A 23,808-nucleotide genomic window follows, 5' to 3' on the forward strand; every position below is an offset into this window, starting at 1 on the left:
GCAAACCAGTGACACTCTTCAGCATTTACCCTACTAAAGGATTTATCTTCAGCAGCCTTGATGTTCACACTCTTTTCTTTAGTAAAATCAGATACTGTGGTTTCATCCTACCTCCCTGTCTACTCTTTTCCCCTCTTCTTCTGCTTGTCTTTTCAATGATGACAAACACTGGGGTTGTCTTTCCTTTATTTTCTCTTTGCCTCATACATTTTCCATGGGTCTGCAACTCCTGACTTGACTTCAACTACCCTTCCCCAATATCCTTGTGATTAGAGATTAATTCTATTTCCAGTACTAGCCTTGATCTTGCTCCAGAGACCTTAGGTTTCCAACAGCTCACCTTATATCAACTTGAATATTTAGCAGAATATCCCTTTCAACTTTTCTCAGGTAATGGTATCAACAGGTAGCTAGTTTCCAAACAAGAAATTAACAGTCATTAGTGTCTGTCATTGTTTAATGTTTCAAATTACATTAATGACTGTGAGCGAGTGATTCTATCTCAATTCCATTCAAAGAGCCTCTACCTAGAGAAGACCTTCACTTTATCTCTCCTGGACTATTGTAACAATTTCCTAAATCATCTTTTTATGTCAGTCGTTTACTGTTTGAAGTCTTTTTTATTAGTGATAATTCTGGAAACAAACCAAACCCTTATCTTGCCATTCTCCTGAATAAAAAGCCTTCCCCATCGGTTCATCACTGGATACAGAAGAAAGATCAAACCTCTTAGCATGGCTCACTGGGCCTGGCACAAAATGATTTATACGATCTCTCCATCTTCACTTCTCATGTGCTCCCCTGTGCACCAAAAGTAATGATCAAAACAAATGTCCCCAAACCAGACTTATTACTTGCCTCCATGCTTTGTATTTAATGTTCTCTTTGTTTGGAGTACTTTCCCATTTTCTTTGCCTATGAACTCTTATTCATCTGTCAACAACTTTGAGAAGCCTTCTTTTATAAGGAATGACAAATGTAGACCCTCGCTCTTTGGTAGCCCCATGGTATTTGACCTCTGGGAACTTTTTCACTTTTATGAGGTCTCCTGATTCCTCTTTGCCTAAATAACTACATGCTAGTTTAGGACAGAAGTCATGTGCTTAGGACAGTGAAATTCGTATTCTCACCAAGCACCTGAACTTTTTTTTCTAACGAATTGAAATGAATGACCATAAAATGGGAGGTCAGAGACTATGCTTATTTTGTTGACCACACAGGTTTTTAACAGATATTTACAAGTGAAAGAAGGGTAAGAAGGAAGGAAGGGAAGGGAAAATTCATACTAATCTGCGTGAATAAACCAAATTCAACCATGGATCCCCCCAAAGGAAAATATGGAAACCATATTAACATTGCAGACCCTGAGATACTGTTGAACTCACCATAGACCTGAGTCTATGGGCACAAAAGCTCTCCTGCTAGGTACAAAATCACTAACTACTACTTGCCAATGCCCTTCTGCTCACAAGTCTTGTATTTCTTTTAGAAGAGTACATGCAGCTCTTCTGTTACATAACCAGTGATCTTAGAATCAAATGATAAGAAGCTCTAATCAATATGGCATTCTTAAGATTATCTAGTCCAACTACTCTGATGCCCAACTTGCTTGAAAGCATCTCTACCAAGCCACATATATATATATATATGCAAAAATACTATATTTTTACGTTAAGCTCATGTTCAATTTAATCTTTTAAGTTTTGTTTTAGTTTTAAATTCATGAAGCTTCAATGTCATATCTCCCCCATCCCAGAGAAAGAGTCAGAGAATAATAATTTAGGGTTTCTCTTTGAACCACATCTTTCATTGACTAAGTTTTATATACTGCTTCAGAATGTGAACAGGAGTGTTCCTGAATCATATCAGTATTTAACAATATATATGTTGTCAATCAAAGAAATCTTGTAAATGAGATTCTAAACAAAGTATGTCCAAGAAAGAAGAAAATAAAATTTTGAGGATCTAGAAAAAGAAATATGATCATTTCTGTATTTCTGAAACTAATCCTAAATTGCTACAAAAATGATTCAAAATCTTATTTGCACAAACAGAGCAGCATTTCTCAAGGTATAGCTCTAGAAACATCAGTTCTGTGGGATGCTTAAATAAGATTTAGTAGGGAAAAGAAAAATATGACATTAAACAAAGTTAAGCAGGTTTCTTTACTATAAGACTTCTCTGGGTTTTAAATTTGTAAATGTCAACTGTGACATCTCAGACCTGATGAAAGATCAAAACTATCTGGAGAGGTTGTTGGAAACCAGAAATTTCTGGACTTCATCTACAGAGTTTGATTCTGTAAGTGTGGGTTGAAGCCTGGGAATGAGTCCTTTGACACAGGTGATTCTGTCTTAGGTGATTCTGAAAGTACACTGAGGAACCACTAGAATTTGACCATGAACTATTTTTCTCATGGAGAATCTGATAACAGTTTTCTAGGGTACACACATTAGGGAATGATACACTATATTCAATACTACTTTTGGCTGTCTAGGCAATGATAGCACCATAGGGACCATTTCTTAACTCTGAATGGAAGGAAACTAGAGTTTACTTTTTTTTGTACTCCAAGTTTTTCTAAGATAACATAACCATATTTTCAAAATACAGTAAACTGCCTAAGCATTCCAAACATATCTACTCTAATTCCATGTTAAAAGTGTATCTTTCATATTTAAAAGATGGTCTAGCCATGGCAACAATTACCCATGGATGAAGGCAGATGTGTTGAAATGACAGCAAGGTCACAAGGAAAAATGTTTTGAGGAAGCAAGATGATGAGTTTGGGGTGAATATTCTCTAGGGCTAAATGACTGCAGCTCTACCCTAGTTACATGAACATTTATTTGTTATGAAATTCATAGGAAAAATCAATTATTATTTGTCTCCTTCTACTAAAAATTACTTAAAAATTTTGTCCTGAAAAAAATTAATTTGGGAAGGCAAACATTAACATCGAAGCACTTATGAATACAAACTCAAGCAAAGGACAACCAAAATGTGACAACACATAAAAATTCCATATTACTTTCACAATATAACTTTGCTCTTCCAAAAATAAAAAAAACAATATTTAGCTCTGAAAGACACACATACATATATCCACTTACAAACACAGCACACGCACAATCATTCTGGGAACAGCCAGCTACTATATATTGCACATCAACTAAGTAGTGCAATTCATCTATATTATTACAGCACAAATAATACTTGCCCTCCCTTTCTCATTAATATTCTCTCAAGGGATGACTTTCTAAAAAGAAAAAAAAATGAACTCATAAGAATTTCAGAATTCTAAGCCAATATAAAAACAATCATATACATAGCTGACATAAAAATATTTTAAAAAGACTATTTAAACAAATGGATTTGTCTTAAGTATAAACAAGCTTATTTTTATAAAAGGTACCTGTAAAATGTGACTTCCCAAATGTGCTTCAAATACTTCAATGGCTAGTGCACTGGGGCTTCTCCTTCGTTGTGCACCTATAACTTAAAAAAAAAAAAAGGAAAGAAAGAAAGAAAGAGAAAAGAAAAATCAAGTTGGAGCTCTGATTTCATACCTTCAGCTCAATTTCTCTCTAATTGCATTACCAGGTAGTTACTGTAGCAATGAAATCTGAAAGAAACACCATCCTGTGTTAATTTTGATTCTGAGTTACCTGAGTATAAGCAGAGCCTAGGTTTAATTTTCAACTCAGAATATTAACTTCTAGGAACATTTTTTAAAAATCCTGGATATTTTAAAATTTGTTTTCATTTGTGATTTTTTCCACCTTGAACTGTATTTCCTATACTGGGGCAAAAAAAGCAAATTTTCAGATTCATTTAAAAAATAGCATAGCAAACTGTGTTATTTAAAATTGAGGTATTGATCTTTTTAGAGCACACAGACAGTGCCCTTTTTTTCTCAGAGAAACCTAAACTTTCCAAATCTGCCAAGCTAGAAATAAATTAACAGGAATTTTTTTTTGTATTTTTTATGCAAAAACTTCATCATAATTTAAAGTGTCAGCTAAGAGAATTCATTAACTGCTATTTGCACTAGTGTTACGTATCCCAGCATGTCTCTATTTCATATTTACTGAATATCCACATGTGCTTCTCCTCCAGGACTATGAGAAGCCCAGGCAGACCCCTGCCCAGAAAGTCCCTCATTATCCGGAACACCTTCCCTACCCGGAGAACATGAATACCCCTGTTCTCCTACTAAGTCACAGTTAAGTCCTTCCTTCCTGGCATAGCCCACATGCTTTGACTGCAGGCATCTGCCGCCCAAGGAGACACTGCCCCCCAATCCTTAATAAAACGAGGCTTCATGCACACTATTTATGGGATCTAGAATTGAGAATCTTCTCATCACAATTTTTTTTCATAGGGTCCTAACTTGCTATTCTTCTGGATATATATATATATCTTTAATTCTCAAAGATCACAAAAATCGGTCTGCTTTACAGTGCTCTATGACAAAATTCAGATATTTCCTACATTTCTAACAAGTAAACTCCCCAAATCTTCCTGCTTCCCTTGAAAATTTTATTACAAATTTCTGCTTCCTCAAAACTAGATGATACAAATTAAAAATAAATTTGAATGTGCCTACTTTCTCACTTCTACAAACACTTTCGACTAGTTGACAAGAATTCTAGCAAAGTGCTGCTGGGATAATTCCGCTTTGTTTCAGTTACTGAGTCTTGTCAACTAGTCGAAAGTGGACAAGAATTCTAGCAAAGTGCTGCTGGGATAATTCCGCTTTGTTTCAGTTACTGAGTCTGTTAGAGCCATAGCTTAGAGGGATTATAATAGTAGCGCATTTAGGATTATTATGCTGTGCAAAAGTAGAACACTTACTCCTGCAATTTTGAGTTCGTGTATACAATGTCTGAAAGGCACTGTGAAAATGGAAAAATTTTTATGGGCAAGAGAAGGTAAAAGGGATATTTTCAGTGGGAAAAGTCACAAAATAAATTTGAAGAATGATTATTATCAATACTCTAGCTGGAACAGATCTTAGAGTTCTCCATTCAACGTCTTCATTTGTTTTAGAATCAAACACACAACGAATAATCTTAAGACATCAAAGTCAGTTTTTCTATCCTAAAATTAATCTTTACTGTATGTTTAGACATATGATTTTTAAAATTTTAATATTCGGATATACTTGAGACAGTATTATTCTGTGTCTGGTGTGTGTGTGTGTGTGTGTGTGTGTGTGTGTGTGTGTGTGTGTGTGTGTTTCTGATTAATTTCTATTCTAACATGCACATTACTCCCTTCAGAACTCTTCTGGCATTTTTGATAATGCAGCTGTCTTGCTGAATACTGTTTTCAGTTTCTAGAGTGTTAATTGCACATTATGGTAGCTTGGTGTGAATGATCCCACATGAATAAAATCTGCAGTCTTTTTTTTTTTAAGATTGCAGGGGGCTTTAGGAATGGAGAAGGGGAAGTTGAAAAACTTCCCGAGTGTCCACTCTGTCGTTGAGGCAGTATTTATGATTCAGAAAACTTCTTAATATATTATTTGTTCATATAATAATTTGCTCATAATAATAGTTCATAGCTCAATTGCCTTCTAGAAGCATTGAGATAACTGACTTCAGTTGGGTGCTGGGAGGTTATTCAGAGATGGCCTTTCTTTCCCTGCCTTTTTCCCACTCAGGGCTCAGTCTCATCTCTAAATAAATGTTCTGAGTGAATAAATATTTAAGAATTTTATTTAAAAAACTTATTAGTCACTTTGGGTCTATGTCCATGTGTGCTACCTGCATAATTCTTCTTTGTTCTTCAAATCCTCTAGAAACCTGAGTGTGTATCCCATTACATGCTAGTATATTACAAAGTATCTTCTAAGTAGTTTCATGCTATTTTGTTCAGTGGCATTTTTATGGCATTGGAACTTCTCTTGATTTATATGTTTTGCACTTATGCAGGTGATGTGGGGCTGTAATGACAGTTCCTAATTTTACAACCAACATAAATATGTTAAACAGGAGCCCATTATGCCCCTACTAGGAGCCCAGCTCGAATGCTAGCATTATTGGCAACTGAATAGATGTTAAATATGTACATCTTATCTTGTACTTTTTATCTCACTATATTTGAAATTTTAAGAATTGAGCAATAATTTGATAACTCAGGAACAATGAAAATATAGCTATTTTGCCTTTCCATATTAAGCTCATTGAGTTTAATAGAATATCATTTTTGATGCCTAAAGAAAACGTAAAGGGATATTTCCTCCATGATATTCATCATTCTCAGAAAGAAAAGTTGTAAACTGCCTTATAAAGTTCTGTCAGATTTTTCTATCTAAAAAGTTACAAGTTTCTAAAGCCATTTATTAGCCAAGACACAATGTATACTTATTAGTGCTAAATATTTATTTTATCTGCTCTACTGACATATTCCATTTATTTGTTTATTCAATTCCAATAGACTATTTTCAGAATTTAAAGAATACAAACTAAATTGACTAAAAATGCACAGGGTATTGCTAAATAAATGGAATGTAGTATTTTTTATCTACAAAAGTTACATCATTGACCCAATAGTGAGAAGAAAAATTTGAATTGCATATGTTTATACAAACTGTTAAAGGTAAAAAAAAAAAAAAAAACAAATCAAACCATAGTAACTGAACTTAAAATTCTGTTAGACAAACAGTTGCTGAGTTCCTACTTGATCCTGAAAATTGCTAGTTATTATAACTAGTTTTATGAAAATAGTCTGAAAGAAAATTTTAACCATTTTAAAACAAACCTAGACCCAGCATGTAACTATCAAAAAACAACATAACACCATTATCTCATCTCACAAGGGTTTTTTCAAAAAAGGAGGAACACCTAAAATTGTAACAAATGTTAAATGGAAGAGGCATCTTTGAAAACAAGAGGCATTTGCTTTTAAGGGAAGATTTGTTTTTTTAAATCAACGGAGGAGTTTCTGATCACCTCTGTGTATTTGGCATTTTTCTCATTAAGAAATAGATGTCACAAAAGGAAGACATTTGAAACACAGATCTGAAAAATTAGTATTGCCCCTGAACGATGTGAACAGAAACATTCTCAGTTCTTCAGCATAACCTCAAACTGTGGTCTTTGAGAGTTAATTCAGCGCCTTGAAAGACAAGCCCCCTTTTGGGAAATACACCACACACTCGCAGTCATCTTCCTACCCAGGGCTCATCACCTCTGGACTGCACAAACGTGAGCAAAGCGGAGGCTGGAGCTCAGGGTGATTCTGACCTATTCAGCCAAAAGGTCAGCTTGCCACAGAAGAACCCATTACAAAACACAAACAGGACAGCTCAGTGGACAAGACACATGATAAAAGGTGGAGAAGCTGTAAGCCCTACTTGGCTTGGATCCTGCATTGCCCTTTTCCTTCTTAATCCTCTCCACCCCATGTCCAGAGAAGGCAGAGCTGCCCGAGGTCCTCACCAGGTCAGTTCACAGTAGGAAGGTGGAGCACAGGCAGGGAGAGACAAAGGGACTCCTTATTTAAGGGGTCACTTGAAAAGATATTAAAAAATGAAGGTGAGAATGAAATTGAGAGGCAAGGTTTCCAATGGATTGTTTTATTAGGGAAAAAATACTGGAAAACAGGGAAAGGCATTTCAAGGGTGTGTGCTCCTCAACTGCCCCCCTGCCATGGAAGGGGCAATACCATGGGCATAGGGCACCTTAAAGTTCTACAGGTAGGATCTCAAGAATGGAATTATCCATCAAGTAAAATGTCAAGTTTCATGCCAGGTCACCTCTTAAGGAACTGCTCTGATGGTTGCTCTTTGACTCCTTCATCCAAGGGCAGGGATCTGTTCTCACACCAAGCATGGGGGAAGGAAGCACTACAATCCCTGGACATCACTCTATGGACTTTAGCAATTGGGCTAAGCAAAGTCAGGGTCTGGGAAAGAATGGAGCACAGAATGCTTAATGAATCTTTCCATAGCTACCAAAGAAAAGGAATTTCCCTTGAAGAATCTCAATTAGCCTCCCTCAATGCAGGGCCAAGGAAGCCAGAGAGGGTTATACCAGGAAACTTGGAGATTTGTAAGGGTGTGTGTATGTGACTGTGTGTGAGACAGAGAACATGAGAGTACACTTGTGTATATACATGCACACCAGTATGTATATACATGTATCTGTTTCCCTGTCAAAATCAAAATGTCTATGCTTGCATATAATATGGGACCAAATCTTCATGCCCCAACTAGGCCTCACAGCTCTCCCTATTGCTCAAATTCACAACTTGCATTCAGCCCTAAACTCCTCTGTGCTTGTGCTAGCCCTAGAAACAAGGGCATTTCATGGGTGAATGGAGATGTGACACTGAAATAATTAGTGCTGGGTACCAGCTTAACTGATACAGTAACACTATAACTGAAACCCTTTTGTCACAAAGAACCACATGTGAAGTTTCCATGCATCGCATCACCTAAATATCAAAAAATAAATAATAACAAAGCTTTTTCAATGTATTTTCATCAAAATTAGTTTTTGCCACCCACATAAAAGACAGTAGATCTGATGCCCAGAGAGGAGAAATAAGGAAAATCATTGCTAATCTGAATGCCTGATTAAAAATTAATACAAAAAAGAAAACCTCCTGTATTCAGGAGTAAGTAAATTTTGAGTTTCTTTTTAGATTCAGATTTAGAGGAGTTTTAAAAATCAAAAATACAGTTTTTATAATTCATATTCCCAGAACCCATCAACACATTATACTATCATATAGACAAAGAGGTATTTAATGTAATACTATAAATGAAACTTTAACAAGTTTTATGCTGATTCAAATTTCTTTGATGCAACATATTTAAATTTCTTCCCATTTAAGTACGAGTTGAATGCCTTAAGTAAAAACATTAGGGATGACAGGCCTATGAAAGTATTAACACTTACTAATGAACTACTAAATTTGGAGAAAAGAAACCATGTCTGCTTTTCTCAAGGAAGCAAATTCATATTTTTTTTATGTAATAAAGAACTAGAGGGAAAACATACATGACTCTCTAGTTGTTCAACAGGTATGTTAGTGAAGGCGGTTTTATCACACCCTTCTCAATCTTAAGAATTAAAAGGTTAGTCATATGGTTTTTGAAAACTTTTCTACATCAAAATTGCAAAGTCCCCTAAATGAGAAAGATCACCCAGATATTACTATTGTACGTCTTAACAATGTTCTCATTTATTTGATCAGCAACAAATTACATGGATTTCTTTTTGTAGTACAAAGCTTCCATTTTAGACATTTACTTTGTCCTCCCTTCCAGCCTTTTCTATTAACAGAAATGAGAGCCTCTAGTTACTTAAGTGGATAGTTCTCCATCTGTAGCGAGAGAAAGGGAAAAAAGGCCTTTCTCCAACATTTGATAGTTACTATAGGAACTACTGGATGTCTCTCACAAGGGCTACATTTAGGGCGATTAACCTTCATGGGAGAACCTGCACTTCCCCTTGACAAAGACATTCTTAAGGCAATGGGTTAGGCTGCTTTTTCGAGTGACAGCACCTGAGGGAATGATGAAGCCCTGACATTCAACATCTCTGAGGAAAACACATGCATGACCCATAGCCTGCACTGAGGGTCAGGGAGCAGGGTACATGAGGGAAATCCTCAAGAGTTGCAAGGAGGCAGGAGGGGAGAAGGATATGCCATCTGACCAAACTAATAAATAAGGACATGCTTTACATTCCTGATACTTCAAAAGTAATCATTTCAAATCCAAAGAGGCTTCCCCCCTTTCCCAATGGTAATTATTACTCAAACATCCCAATTCTACTTCTTAGCATTTCAAAATAACAATATATATAAAAAGAGGGCACTTTGTAAGGACTCAAGTCCAAGAACAACTTAAAAGACATTCAAATCTTTTATGAAAGTGTTCACTGGTTCAAAAATTTGATGCTATAGAGATTGCATTTGGTTGTAAAGTTTACATTAATGACTTAGTTTCTTTTGCACAGTGAAGGAAAGGAGAATTTTCTTTTTCTTTAAAAAATAAATAAAGATTCAAAACTGGACGATGGATGACTTCTGTCTTTGGATTCTCAGCAGAGATATAAATTCTATTAGGTTGCAACCCTCTCTCAATCTGGGGTTCACTTTCAGAACAATCCAGTTATAAAGTGACTTGAGAATGAATAATCTAGAAGAATCATAGAGTGGCAGAGAGTTTTGATTTTTCTCTAACATGAACACAGCAAGAAGATATAAACTAATTTATGCTGGTTTCAGAGCTGCAGCAATAAATATGTATTGAGCCCCACTTCAGGGCAGGTATTCTGCTGGGACTCAGGACACAAAGATGACTGAGACTTCCTCATCACACCTGAAATCCCTGGAGCAAGAGATTCCCGCATGATGGAAGAGTCCAATGGGCCATACAGAGTAGGCATTGGAGACACTTGCCCAGACTCAAAGCCTGAATACATTCCTGATAGATAACGCTGCTCTGCTTTCTGAGCAGTCTTCAGGTTCTAGCTTTGAGCTCCTTTGTTGTTTAAATAACTCTCCTTCTCACAACCACTTTCCTCCATAAATTCAATCAGCTACTCCAAGCCAGGCAGGGATACCTTGTACCTTTCATGTATTAAGTGAACAGTTCACAAAGCACCAAATGCTCCTGGTCCACAGCTCTCAAAGGGAAACATGGAGAGAATACTTCAGATTTGGGATTTGAGTGCAGCATTAACTTTGGAAAGTAATTTAATACTTATCCTTTAATTGGTAGAAATTACCTCCCCAAATAACATGCTAAAAACATTTTTTTTTGCTTAGTTTAAATGTTTAAGCTAAATGTTTAAGGTTTAAGGGGTTAGATTTGGTATGTTACATTGCAGGGAGGGGAGGGTACCTTCATTTTGCAAACTGTCTTAAAGCCCATCAGATGACTGCCATCACCTTGTCATCACCCCTCTGACCTCAGTGGCACACAAACTGTAAGCATCACGATTCCACTCTGATGTGAAAGAGATGGAGATTATCACTGAGTCAGTGCAGTGGTCAGTTGGTACTCAGTGTTCCCTTGACTTTTTTAGTTCAATCCAGAGGTTCATGTTGTGACATAACATCTGATACAAATACTGAGGGGTAAATCAGGCACAACCTTATTACTTCCAGACTTATGTTCCATCCATCCACCAGGTTTTCCCACACCATCAACATGGCAGGGAACTATAAAATGTTAGATCTGCAGGAAGCAGTTTGTGATTCTGTGGGAGAAAGAATCTTCTATCTCGCTTGCTCTCTTCTGTTCATCCATTCATACATTCAATCACTCTCTCTCTTTCTCTCTAGCTTTCTGGCCAAATCAATGCTTGGCAGTGAGCTCAGTAACTTTCTTTCTGCCAAAAGAACAGTCAACATAAATAGTTCTATGAAGCAGCAGGGTATTGGCCCAACGGACACAATGCTGTTTATAACAGTGCCAGCTATTTGAGTCACTCTGATCAATCCCCAAAACTCAGTAATCTCAAGCTATGGTATTATACTTATTCACCCCAAATTTAGAGAGCACCTATAATATGAAAGATATTAATCCCATTGGCCTAGATACTGAAGATGTAATACAGGCTCCCATTTCCATTTCCAGGTGCTTTGTTTATCAGCATGTAAAATACATGTTGAGCTTCTACTCTGTGAGGATCACTGTGCAGAGGATATAAAAATCAAAAGGCACAATACTGACCCTCCAGCTGATCAGAGTCTTATGGGGAGAATGTCAGCCGAGCAAATGTGCTAAGTGTACAACCATCAACTTAGGATGTGGGTGGGGAGAAGCGGGGTTAGGAAAGACCTCAGAATAAGGATAGCCTAGAATTGGGGTATACAGGGTGAGGTCATATGAATGGTGAAATACAATGGTCAGGCCCCTGGGGTCCACTGCTGAGATGTGAAGGGAAGGGCAAGGGGACACTATCATAGCCACTTATGCAAGATCCCGGGCTCATCAACTTGCCACAGTCCCACTTGCTTTTCCTTAGGCGACAATACCAATGGATTGTCATACTCCTGTAGACACTGGCTGGGCTGGATCTCCCACTATCATACTTAGGGCTCAGGACTCCAACTTACCAGACTCATGTTTACACCAGGATGACCAATATCCATTAAGAGCTGTCAACAAACCCTCACTTTACAATTATACCCCTCTACTACATACTACCCTAACTTAAACATTACTCATTGCATAAAGTCTCTGAAGTACACATTCAGATTACAGCAGCCAGCTGGGCAGGTGTGAGGCAAGTGAGCTACCGATTGGGCTCTCATTTCATCTCAGCATCTATCACAACTATCACGACCCATTAAGGATGACTGGCTTGTTCCCAGGATGCTGCTTGCCTTCTGGGATTGCAAGAAGGCTCACTGGGAAGCCTTCTATAGAAGAAAGATTTGGGTTTTGGAATTCAAGAAGACTAAGTTGTTTTTTTTTTTAATTGAAAAGTAACTTTCTCTTTATTGCTCAATTTAATTTCTGACTCTGTGTCTTCTTTCACCTGTGATAGCAGAAAAGCCTCAACATCAAGACTTCTTGGATGGGGGTGAGCCTCCAGTCCTAGTCCACACCCATGTAGACCAAGTTTTAAATCATCTGTTTATCTCTAATTAGCTGGGTGGTCTTGGACAAATGAGGTTCTGTGGACTTCCCTTTCTCCTTCTGTAAAAAGGGGTCATACTGCATAGCTGTTGTGAGAGCATGTGATACCCCCACCCTGCTTTAGTTTTTCTCATACAACTATTTGTATGTTGCTATCTCCCCCAATACTGTTTTGCCATCACAAGCCAGTGGTATCATTTTGTGCACTACTGAAACCCTGTCACTTAGAATAGGCCCAGAACACAGAAGGTGCCCCATAAATACCCGTGATTGAATGAACCCTCTAGAGTATGGGATGCACTAGGTTCTCTCCTCTTTGTTATGAAAAGCAGAGGATGGGCCAGAGTTGACTCTTCTAAATGAACGACTTCTACCACAATTTTAACAGTAATATTAGGACTTTCCCCGACCCTGGGTGTTATCTCCAGTTTCCACTCTTTCTATGGTTTGCTATCAAACCTACAGTGTCACTACAAACCTTGTGAGCCAAACTGTAACCAGGGCCTCAAATGGGTGTAAACATTTCACACATACTTGGGCGAAGAGCCAGAAATTCACAGAATGTCAGCAACTGCCCACTGAATTTTCTTTTGAGGGATTCACTCGTACCCTGTTCCAGCAGTAATTGGCCTTCATTTTAAGATGCTGAATGCCTCAGACATAACTGATTAGGTAAATGCACACAGCCATTGCCACTGGAAACCAAGACTGCCTCTTGCAACGCCACCATCTTCCCTCTGATAACCTATCAACAAAGGCCCACACAACCATCACTGATAGCTGAGGGGGGAGCCAGGTCATGCTTATGTTGGCATATCAAAGTCTGCATCCTCCACCAGAGACAATGTTGTTGTCATCCTCTTGGAGATCTGCAGAGACTAGGATTTTGGCAAAGTTACAAACTAAATAGATATGAGCACTATTTAGGGTATACAGATTAGTAAACAGGTTGATAAGACTGTCAGGCCCACAATTACGAACACACACAAGCATATACTTTAGCACTCACCACCACCATTATATCCCACAACATATGAAAGAAGAAAAACCTTACTCTGAGGACCTATTATTTTGGTTCAAAGCTGAGCTCAAACCTCTCTCTGAATTCTTAACATGTTCCTTTCTTTGAATAACAGAGCTCTTCAAACAAACCCTCTTCCTAAGAAAATATTCAAACACAAAACTTTGCATATACAATTGCAGGAATTCCAGAAGGCTCTGAAACCCATCCACAGACCCCAGGTCATGAACTCTGACTTCAGATATGAGCCAAGCATCCACAAATACACTGTGCCAGCCTGGCACTTAGTGGGACTGAATGAACTGTTCACTGAATGAATGAGTAAGTAATCAAATGAATACTTGAATGAATGAATTAAGGAGATTCAGTCAAAAAAAAAAAAAATAACACAACCAAAGCAGGCAGTTGTATTCTGTGTGAGGACTGCAAGACTGAAAGAAACAGCCAGTTAGTTGGTTTATTCACAAAAATTGCCTCGTGGAATTATACAGTGTTCCTCCCCTTCTAAGTGCAGACAGAGGGAAGAAAGGAAAAAGAGATAATGAAGGTTTGCAAATGAAGTGGTTACAACTGTGCAATCAATCAACATTTTCTGAAAAAGAATCTGCATCACTTGCCAAAAATCTGAACTGAATAATTGAACTGAGATTCTGATGAGAACGGACTTTGCCACTAGCCATCATTTCATTTGTCTTCCAGCTGTCTTTGCTTCTCTTTTCCTGGAAGCCACTGGTTTCTTCAAATTGGTAAGGCTCAGGCATGATTATTTATTTTTTCAGGCATAGAAATATGCACGGTCCATGTTCATTCTTTTAATAAACCTTTACTGAATGTTCACTCTCTGCCAGGTATTATGTTAACAATGCAAAGGATACAACTTAATCATTCATCTGAATATTTCTGAGGTTCTACTAAGTGTCCTCTTCTAGAGAGAGCCAGTAGAAGAATGAAAAAAAAAAAGAGAAATCTGCCTCCATGGAGTTAACATTCTAGTGGGTGGTTTGGATAAGAACAACAGTAATGATAATAGCGCGCGCGCACACACACACACACACACACACACACACAAACATATTTTAGTGATTAGTATTTTGTCAAAAAATAAAGAAAGGGGAAAGGGAAAAGAAAAGAGAAAGACAGCAATAGGAAGATCTGTTTTAGATGGGAAGATCAGGGAAGGCCTCTCCAAGGATATAATATCTGACATGAATAAAGTGAAGGAGTGATGTGATATTCAGGTGGAGGGAAGGGAAAGCCTAAAGGCTCTCAGATGACACTGCAGCTTTACCCAGCAGGAGTTTAGGTAAAGCTGAGAAAATAGGTGGCATATGATTAATAATCAAAGGAAAAAAAACCTCAATTAAATATTTTATCATAATCCAAATCTATAAAAGTGATTTTCCATGCTATGATGGTCCATCCTACCCTAACAGAGATCTCAGCTTCAAAACACATCCTTCCAGATAATGGTTAAACCACATAATTATCTACAATCCCTGTTCAGAAATGTAATTCTAGAGGGAAAGCTCCCTAAACATGTCTAAAATCAAGCTATCATTGTTTCCTGAAACCTCCATTCTTTACCCTCACTGTTAAGGAGTCTCCACTCTGCTGGTACTGCAGCCTCATTACTTGAAAGCTATCTCACCCTGTCTTGGTTTTCTCTACCAAATACATGGGGAAATCAATTATTATTTTAAAACCCTATTCTTCATTGTTAGAGTACTTTTCCTGCTAATTTCATGAAAAAAGAAATATATAAATAAGAAGTTCCACATACATGGGTTTCCAAAGAAACCTATATAAACTGTTAAACTTTACCACTGGGGAACCCTTGATATTGTGTCAAGTGTTAGGGACAACCAAATCAATATGCCAAGCCCTTGATCTTTAGGCTTGCTCTTGTGAAGCTTAAGTATGTAGTGGAAAAGCTTAGCCTACCTATAGGTATGCCTAAAAGTCACCTCCAGAGGACCTCTTGTTACTCAAATGTGGCCTCTCTTTCTCTATACCCAACTCTGCAAGTGAAATCTTTGCCCTCCCCTCTGTGTGGGACAGAGGGGCATGACATCCAGGGATGAAAGTGTCCCTGGCAGTGTGGTAGATGACTTCCAGGGATCAGTCTGACTTTGGTACCATGGGGTCAACAATGCCGTCTTGACCAAAAGAGGGAAAAGAAGTGTAACAATAAGATACCAGTGGCTGAGAGAGTTCAGAGTCAAGAGGCTACACTCTTATGCAAGCTTCAGGTAGACATTACTACCTACCATAACTTGCCAACCCCCAACCAAAACCATTCTAGCCAATCCTAAAGAAAACCCAGGGCATTATGTAAGATTCTACAAAGGTTTCATGCACTTGGGCAACTTTCCAGAAACCTACAAATTCCAGATGGGTCCCTGGACCAAATAAGTCCTGAAATGCAGAGAGCCAAGCTTCTCCAGAACATCAACTAGTTCCTTGCCCCTCTCTCATATTATCGACAGCCTCTTCCAACGTGAAAAAGTTAGAATGGGCAAAGCCCAAATACCCCTAAAGAATGGGAAAGTGGGAATGAAGATGGATTTATACAGAGAATGCAGGGATGAACAAACGAGTATGATTGCAGAATCATTGTATAGATATTTCTTTTAGCCTCCAGTAACTCAGAGCAGCTAGAAGTAAAAACCAAAGATTGTGGAATTGTAACCCGTACCAAATTCTGAAATCTGTTCTACAACTGGTTATTGCAATACGCTTTGAAATTTGCTTATATATATATAATGTTATTAACATGTATATGTTATTTTTCACAAAAGAAAAAAAAATTCTCCTATCCTTCAGTGTTTTCGAGAAACCAGAAGGAAAATTCTGAAATAGTGAAATGCTAACCCATAACAAACTCCAAAATCTGTTCTGTAACTACTTGTTGAAGTGTACTTTGAACATCACTACTTTTTCTTTCTTTTCTTTGTATATATGTTATATTGCAATAAAAAACATTTTTTTAAAAAAAGAAGCCTATATACTATAAAAGTACAATACCACAGTTTGGGGTGATACTATTTTAGGGTTTCCCTCCCCTTTTGCCACCAATACTGCCCACTGCTTCACTCAACATGGACAGTCTCTCTGGTGCAGTCTAGCCCCAGTCTTTCTGTGCTTGCATCACTTGCCATGGCACAAGCTTTTGAAATGTAATAGGCAGAGGAGCTGCTTGGAATTATTTCTGTGGTCCTTATTACTCTTGGATCATAAAATCAATAAGCATTTCTTTCTTGCAGCCAAGATCTGTCTAGGAAAGTATTGCAGGAGATTATTAATATACACAGGTATGAACTTAAAAATATTAAATAATCAAAGAAAGCTAAAATGCCTCTAATTTGTTGGAGAGAAAACAATTGAGAAGGGAAAGAAGATTATCCTATCCCTCCTGTATTATTTAATAAAATTTTATAGTTCCAATACAAAGAAAGAAGTCTGGAAAGAAGTTATATGTGGGAGAGAACAAGGTCTTGTTTTCTAAGAACTATTTCTTATAGGAACTATAGTCTCTCCTTCAGTGAGGTTGAATTTGCCAGGTGGCAAGAAAGAAAGACAATTTATTTCAGAGATTTTTTTTTTCCCAAACCTTATCTCAGTATTAGGAGGTGAATACCCAATCTCTTCCTTACCTTCCCCAACTTGCTCATGTCTCTTTTTAACTTTCCAAGACAGCTCACTTTGGGGATTTCAGTATCTGGTAGGGACTAAGTGGCAGCTTCGTTTTTTTTTTTTTTTTTCCTATGGCTGCCATCTTATTTTTAATTCAGAATTAAACCCATGGTTGAAAAGAGGTAAGCTCTATTGTAAGAAGTTTATTCATCTCATTTAAGGGCTTCATTCCCTAAAAAGGACTTCTTCTAAAGTTAGTATCTCAGCGTAACCTAACTCTGTCCTCTGCAATGTCCTTCAATGGATCTTGATATTTTTATTGATCTTAGTCTGTAAGTATTTAGGAGTACTTTGAAAGATAGGAAGTATGTAGGAGTACTTTAAAAGATAGGAAGGAGCAAGAAATATAGTATAAAGAACAAAATTCTTGGAGTCAGAAACCTTTATTTCTAGTTCAGCTCTGCCATTTATAGCTGGTGAACCAAGGTAAGACATTAGTCACCCAAGACTTTGTTTCCCATCTGTAGAGATCCAGAGGGTTGAGGCATAGGTTAAATTCCAGTGTTTAGCCCACGCCTAGAAAATACTAAGGAATAAGATTCATTGAATCTTGATTAAAAAAAAAGTCTCTGTAGTAAAATAAAAATAGGTGCTAATAAAATGCATTTGATGATAAGGGTTAAAAATAAGACAAGGTGCTATGATACAAGTCAGACATTTCTGTCACTTTTTCTGTCACTTCCTTGTATGTGACCATGGATCAAAGAGAACACCTCAGAGAAATATGGAAGCTAGAAAAATAAATATACTTTAGAGTATTGTTTAAGGATTAATGATATAATGAACCTTAAGTATTTAGAATAGTGCCTGACATACAGAAAGTATTCACCAACTGTTAGTTCCCTTCTTTTTCCTCAAAGAAGTATATTCTAGGAATCATTTGTAAAATATGTGTGTGTGTATAAATATAAACACCTGTTATGGTCTTATTCATAAAAAGGGATAATCAAAACAGTTATTGGAGAGGGAGTATTTTGGCATATAGGAAATATTTAAGACTCTAGTTGAACTTTGATCCTATCTTTTAGGAGAGTTAGTGAAGAAAGTCAGCGTGGCGGGTTGCACTGGTTGTGAACACATGCATGTGTGTGTGAACGTATTTGAGGCGGACCGTGCATGTGCCTATATATATATATATAATCTGGCACTTAAATTTTCAATTTTCAAAAATTGTGTACATGGCAGGTATTGGGATTAAATTATGATTAAATTATGACTTCCTTATTGCAAAGATATTGCTCGAGCACTGCCTTAACTACACAAATAGTAACAGCATAAAGGTTAGCTTCCATTTCTGTGCAAGGAGGGATAAACAGGGGAAAAAGAACCACAAACAGACCCACAGCATCCCACTCCCTTTATTCCTCAGTCCTGATTGGTCCTGTTGTGTTTGTTGCAGACACATTGGGCTGGCAGGTTTGGTACTCCGAGGCTGCTGTGTATTTGATTATTGACTAGTGAGTATCTCCCCAGGGCATAGCAGACTGCTGACTGAACCTCAGTAATAACACACAGCAATCTTCCCTGTTTACACATGTAAGAGCTAAAACGAAAAGAAAACCGATTTTGAAATTTTTAAAATTACATTTTGACCAGAGGCTTTTAACAAAGCCTCAGTATATATCAGTCAAACAGTGAGCTTGGCAAGCTTGTATAGAGTCTATTAAAGGGGGAAAAAGGTTCATGAATTTCAAGCTTGGAGGGCTCTAATTACCTCATGCTCAAACTTTAACTACAAAACTCAGATAAATTGCTGCACTAAAACCATAGAAGATTGTCCACCTGATTTGTGCCAGTGCATCGAAAGCTCAGTGAGGCTGATCCCAGCGAGTTTTTCAAATCAGCCCTAAGGGAATATATTCTGGACCCGTCTCTAATGAGTATGTACGGATTACTTGGATGTTTTGGTAAAGCTACCCGGTAAATTAGTCAATCTGAAATTTTATTAGCCGCAAAGCATTACAGCAGTCACAGAGCCCAAGAAGACTGGGCAAAATTAAAGTCATTTTAAGTATCTATTAGCCAGGTACCAGGAATCTGTTTTAGGCTCTGGCTGGTAGTTTTAACATTAAACTAATTGGCTAATATTTACAATTGTCCTTTCCATGTGTTTTGTTTTTAGAGGTGTGACCCCTTCTTGAACCAATTTATATATACTCAAAGGGGTGTCTTATATTTATTCTAGTTCCATGTATGTTTTGAATTTGAAAGTAAAAAAAAAAAAGAGTCTGCCTATAAGCCATGGTATCAGCCAGCTAAAGCCAAGTTTATATACTGATAGTATAAAAGTTGGAAGCTAGTTAATGCAGGAGGCAGGGGAGAATGTGGAAAACCAACCTCCCTCTCAAATATTCAAAACATCCTTATTTTATTAAAGATACACTGAGGAGAGAAATGTGGTTTTTCCCTCTGCCTGGCCTAAGAGTCTCCATGGCTACGTATCTAGTTACAAACTTTTATAGATGTGAAATATTTTAAGAAGTCCTTTAGAAATGGCCCGAGGTAATTTCAAACTTAACAGACCCTGTCCCACCAGAGCTCATTACAGTGAATTTTATAACAAAGTACCCTCTACTTAATTTTCAGCGCCTAGCCAAGCGTACTAGAAATGCAGCTGCATTAAGTGCAATTAATGGTACAATAAAAGCAGTGGAGGGCTGTTTAACACCCAGCAACCAGCAGTAAACACTGGCTCCATGCTCTCTAACAGTCAGTGATGTGTCAAAGGACGTAGAGGAGTGTGAGGTTTTTTTAACCAAGGGGGAAACTTCTTTTTCCTGCTGCAGGAATTTTTTCTCTCCTTCAACAATCCCACCCAAATATGTTTCAAAAGGATATAAAGTAATTCCCTCCACTTATGCAGTAGCATCTCCACACATTTTGAGCAGGAGCCCAACACAGAGACAGTTGCTATCCCCATCAATGTTGAAAAAGGATAAATTCAATTTCACCAAAAATTGAGTATAATAGCAAGTGACTCAATGCATGAAATGATTTGGTTTCATAACAAAGTTTACTGTCAAGTGCTAAAACAAGGGAAGTAGCATTCCCTTGATTACTACATACAAGCAGAGGGGTAAACTTATTCTGTACCAGAAAGATTTAGAGGATGGGAAAGAACAATCATAATGATGTTTGCAAACCTGATGCTTTAACTATGAAAAATTAGCACTTAATATTTGAATAAATGAGAAATCAAAAATAAGCAAAAAGCCACACAGACAAATATAATCATGATTATTCAAAATTAGTTAATGTGTTAATTTGCTAAAAACAATATGTAGTCAAGCAGGTATGGAAAGATGATCTCTACTCATCTTCCATAAATAATTCAAATAATTGCATCATGAAAAGTATTTGGCTACTGTGGTCTAGTCTGGATTGGGGACTCTACCTCTCTAGTTTCATTCCTGGATAAACCTATTTTCCTAACAATATAAATAGGCTAGGAAGTATAACCTATTAACACATTAAAGCATAGATAAAGCATAGATTCTTCCTAATTCTTCACACAAGGTTACCCTAAATAAAGAAAGCAATAGTTAATCTCCAAATCTCATGTTACTAAAAACATACTGCTACCTCCTTCCACGACAAAATCCACCAAAGAGCTTTAGCATAAATTTTTCTGTCTTCAGTTTGCAATGGTCCCTCTTCAGTGGAAGTGCTGGTAGTAATGAGAGCATCTATGAATGCATAACTGGCGCTCAGGCTGGGAGTTCCAGGAGTGAACCACAAGTGAACCACAGCCTGACTCCAAGAGGTCCTTTAGGACACCAAACTAAAAACTTCACCTCCCAACAAAATAGTAATCCCAAATACTCCCTCCCCAAACAGAAAATGCACAATATCCCTAAAGACAAACAAACTGATATAGCTAATTTTTTGTGTGCCCTAAAGAGATGGTCACAGAGGGAAACTTCAGACCTTGTCATAGCCCACTGGGCACTAGTTAAGACAGGAAATATTGGGGCTACCACCCAAGGGGACAAATGATTTGGCAGTAAAATTCAGCTGCAATTTACAGAGAGTGTGCTTTATAAAAAACTACAAAACAATAGACACACTTTATAAAAGTAATCTTTTTCTGAACAATTCACACTGCTTCTGAATGAACCAAATGATGGCTAAAACATGTCGCTTGTGCTACAGGTTTCATAATAAGGGGTTCCATCACTAGCCCTCTGTCTAGAAGGCTTCCTAATTCATACCATCATTAGTGTGAAAAATAGCATTAATAGCCTTCTCCATCTATACATGGTTTAAACAAATGTGTCCAGGTATAGACAATTCTTAACTTGGAAATGACCTGCACGTTTAAGGGTCCCATCCCACCCTCATCACTGCTGGTGATAGAGAGGTCCCATAGGAGGAAAAGTGGGGGAAGAGTTTGTGCTATGAGAAGGGTGAGAATGAGAAGGGTGAGAGTTCCAGAATCAGGCAAAATCCTGGGTTTTGCTATTTAATGACTACAAGATTTGAAACAGGTTACTTAATCACACTGAGCCTTGGTTACCTCCTCTCTTAAAATGCTTGCTTGTGGAATTGTTACGAGGATGAAAGTGGAAAAAGTGCAGGTCATGCCCCACCTACTCATCTTGTCTTGATTTCCAATCTTCTTGTCCAGAGCAGAAGATATTTTGAGAAACATGCACCTCACTGGGCCACATTCCACTTGATGTGCTTCTCTTGACTGAAACTGCCATGGCCCTCAGCTCAGTTCATACAACCTGTCATTCCAACTTCATCCAGGCAGCCTCCCCTCATTGAGCCTCTCAAAGGCATCCTGCTCTGCTCCAAGCTCCTACATCATATACCACACTCCTCTTTTGGAATTCATTTTATAATTTGTTTATAGTTTTTTTAGTGGTGTGTTCACATTTTAATTTTTTTTTTTTTTTTTTACATGGGCAGGCACCGGCAATCGAACCCGGGTCCTCAGGCTTGGCAGGCAAGCATTCTTACCTGCTGAGCTACCGTGGCCCGCTCACATTTTAATTTTTTATGTGACCATTCTTATTTACTACCCATAGTGCCAATAAATATTTTGGAGTGGTCCTGTTCTTAAAACATTTAAGAAATGTTTTCTTCCCTTAATTTTTGCTGTAGTGTCTAAATAATACAAATAACACTGTTCAGAAATTTTGTCTAATTTAACAAACACACTTGCTTAGAAAATTTTCTGCAAGTAGAAAGACTATCAATTCATGCAGAAGCATGAATTGATTCTATGAGTATGCTTTTTCTTTAATCCCTAGAGGAACTGAGTTGTGTTAAGAGAACTGAAGTTTTGATAGTGTAGAAAGACTGATCATTTTTCACTTTGGAATTCTTTCAGGGTAAGGAGGTTATCTAATCTCTCTTTCCACCAAATGGCACACACAGAATGGTGGATGCAGGATTACTTTAAGATAACTAGGTACTTGTGGGCCTGAGGAAATATCACTAGCATGTAAAAGTAAGCATACTGGCAATATTTAAGGTAAGGTATGCTGAACAATGCTGGCCCGTTTAAAAAGGTTGCCCAATACCACACTGATATCCAGGACCTGCCTCAGGACCATAAAGCATCCTGCTCCCAGGACCTAGAGTGTATGACAGTATGGTCAGTTTGATTACTTGTTTCCATTAAGGGTATAGAGGTTTTATAGACTCACCTAAGACCAACCTCCATTTACACTTTTTTTTCTATAAGGGGATGCCCTTGCTTTATAAATTAAAAATTTGAAAATCTGCATTTGTACATCTTTCTAAGAGATTTTAATGTCCTTAAGGGCAAAGACCACAATTTAAATGATCCTAACCCTAAATCAACATTTCTATGTACCCCAAGGTTTTTCCATAAATATTTGTGGTAATGATAATGATTAAATTCCAGGAATGAAATGAGATTCCAAGAAGCAGTATTGTTCAAGATACTTTTATTTAAGCACTTAGCTGAGAAGTGAAAAATAAGGGAGGGAAATTTATGGTCTCAGCAGAGGGAGCCTATCTCTTAAATTGCACATTCATCCTTAGGCTGGTTACACCAGCTCATGAGCTCCAGGGCAGAGTAATAAAAGCTCTATTCCATACCCTTTTGCCTGGTTAACCCAAGTTTCCTGAACACAGAAGAAGGAAGTTAACTTCAAGAATATCAATCTACTTCCTTTATGAGCTACAAATGCACTCTAAAGTAAAAGATACATATAAGGGTCTCTTGACCTAGTATACCTTTTAGCCATAAGTGGAATCAACTTTATTTTTCTGTCATCTACAATTTTCACAAAAGACTCCTGACTTCTTTATGGCATAATAAAGTTTTGTCTAGGATTACAATAAAAGCTTTCATAATATCCATGACTTGAACACTCTGGGTTTTTTCTAAATTACATTTGGAAATCAAACAAATGGCAATTTGATGTTTATGCCCTTGAAACCAGATTTTCAACCTTTTGCCTCAGTCATTTTGTTTGTTCCTTTTAGGGAATGTTTCATAATA

General features: G+C 37.5%; 1 protein-coding gene across 8 annotated transcripts in view; it reads right to left on the bottom strand.

Moving 5' to 3' along the window:
• The window catches only part of NPAS3 (neuronal PAS domain protein 3), a 927,883-nt gene that overhangs the window by 499,932 nt on the left and 404,143 nt on the right, over nt 1-23,808 (bottom strand). For 6 of the 8 annotated variants that reach the window (XR_013162217.1, XR_013162216.1, XR_013162214.1 and 3 more), the window contains one exon: nt 3,416-3,498. Coding sequence is in view for 1 of the 8 variants with exons in the window: in XM_077126978.1 (XP_076983093.1) it covers nt 3,416-3,498 (83 nt within the window). In the remaining 7 variants the exon portion in view is untranslated. The remainder of the gene's footprint in view (nt 1-3,415; nt 3,499-23,808) is intronic. The other 2 variants (XR_013162215.1, XR_013162212.1) reach the window with 1 other exon arrangement.

Source organism: Tamandua tetradactyla, chromosome 14 (assembly GCF_023851605.1).
Source record: "Tamandua tetradactyla isolate mTamTet1 chromosome 14, mTamTet1.pri, whole genome shotgun sequence".
NCBI classification, from domain to species: Eukaryota; Metazoa; Chordata; class Mammalia; order Pilosa; family Myrmecophagidae; genus Tamandua; species Tamandua tetradactyla.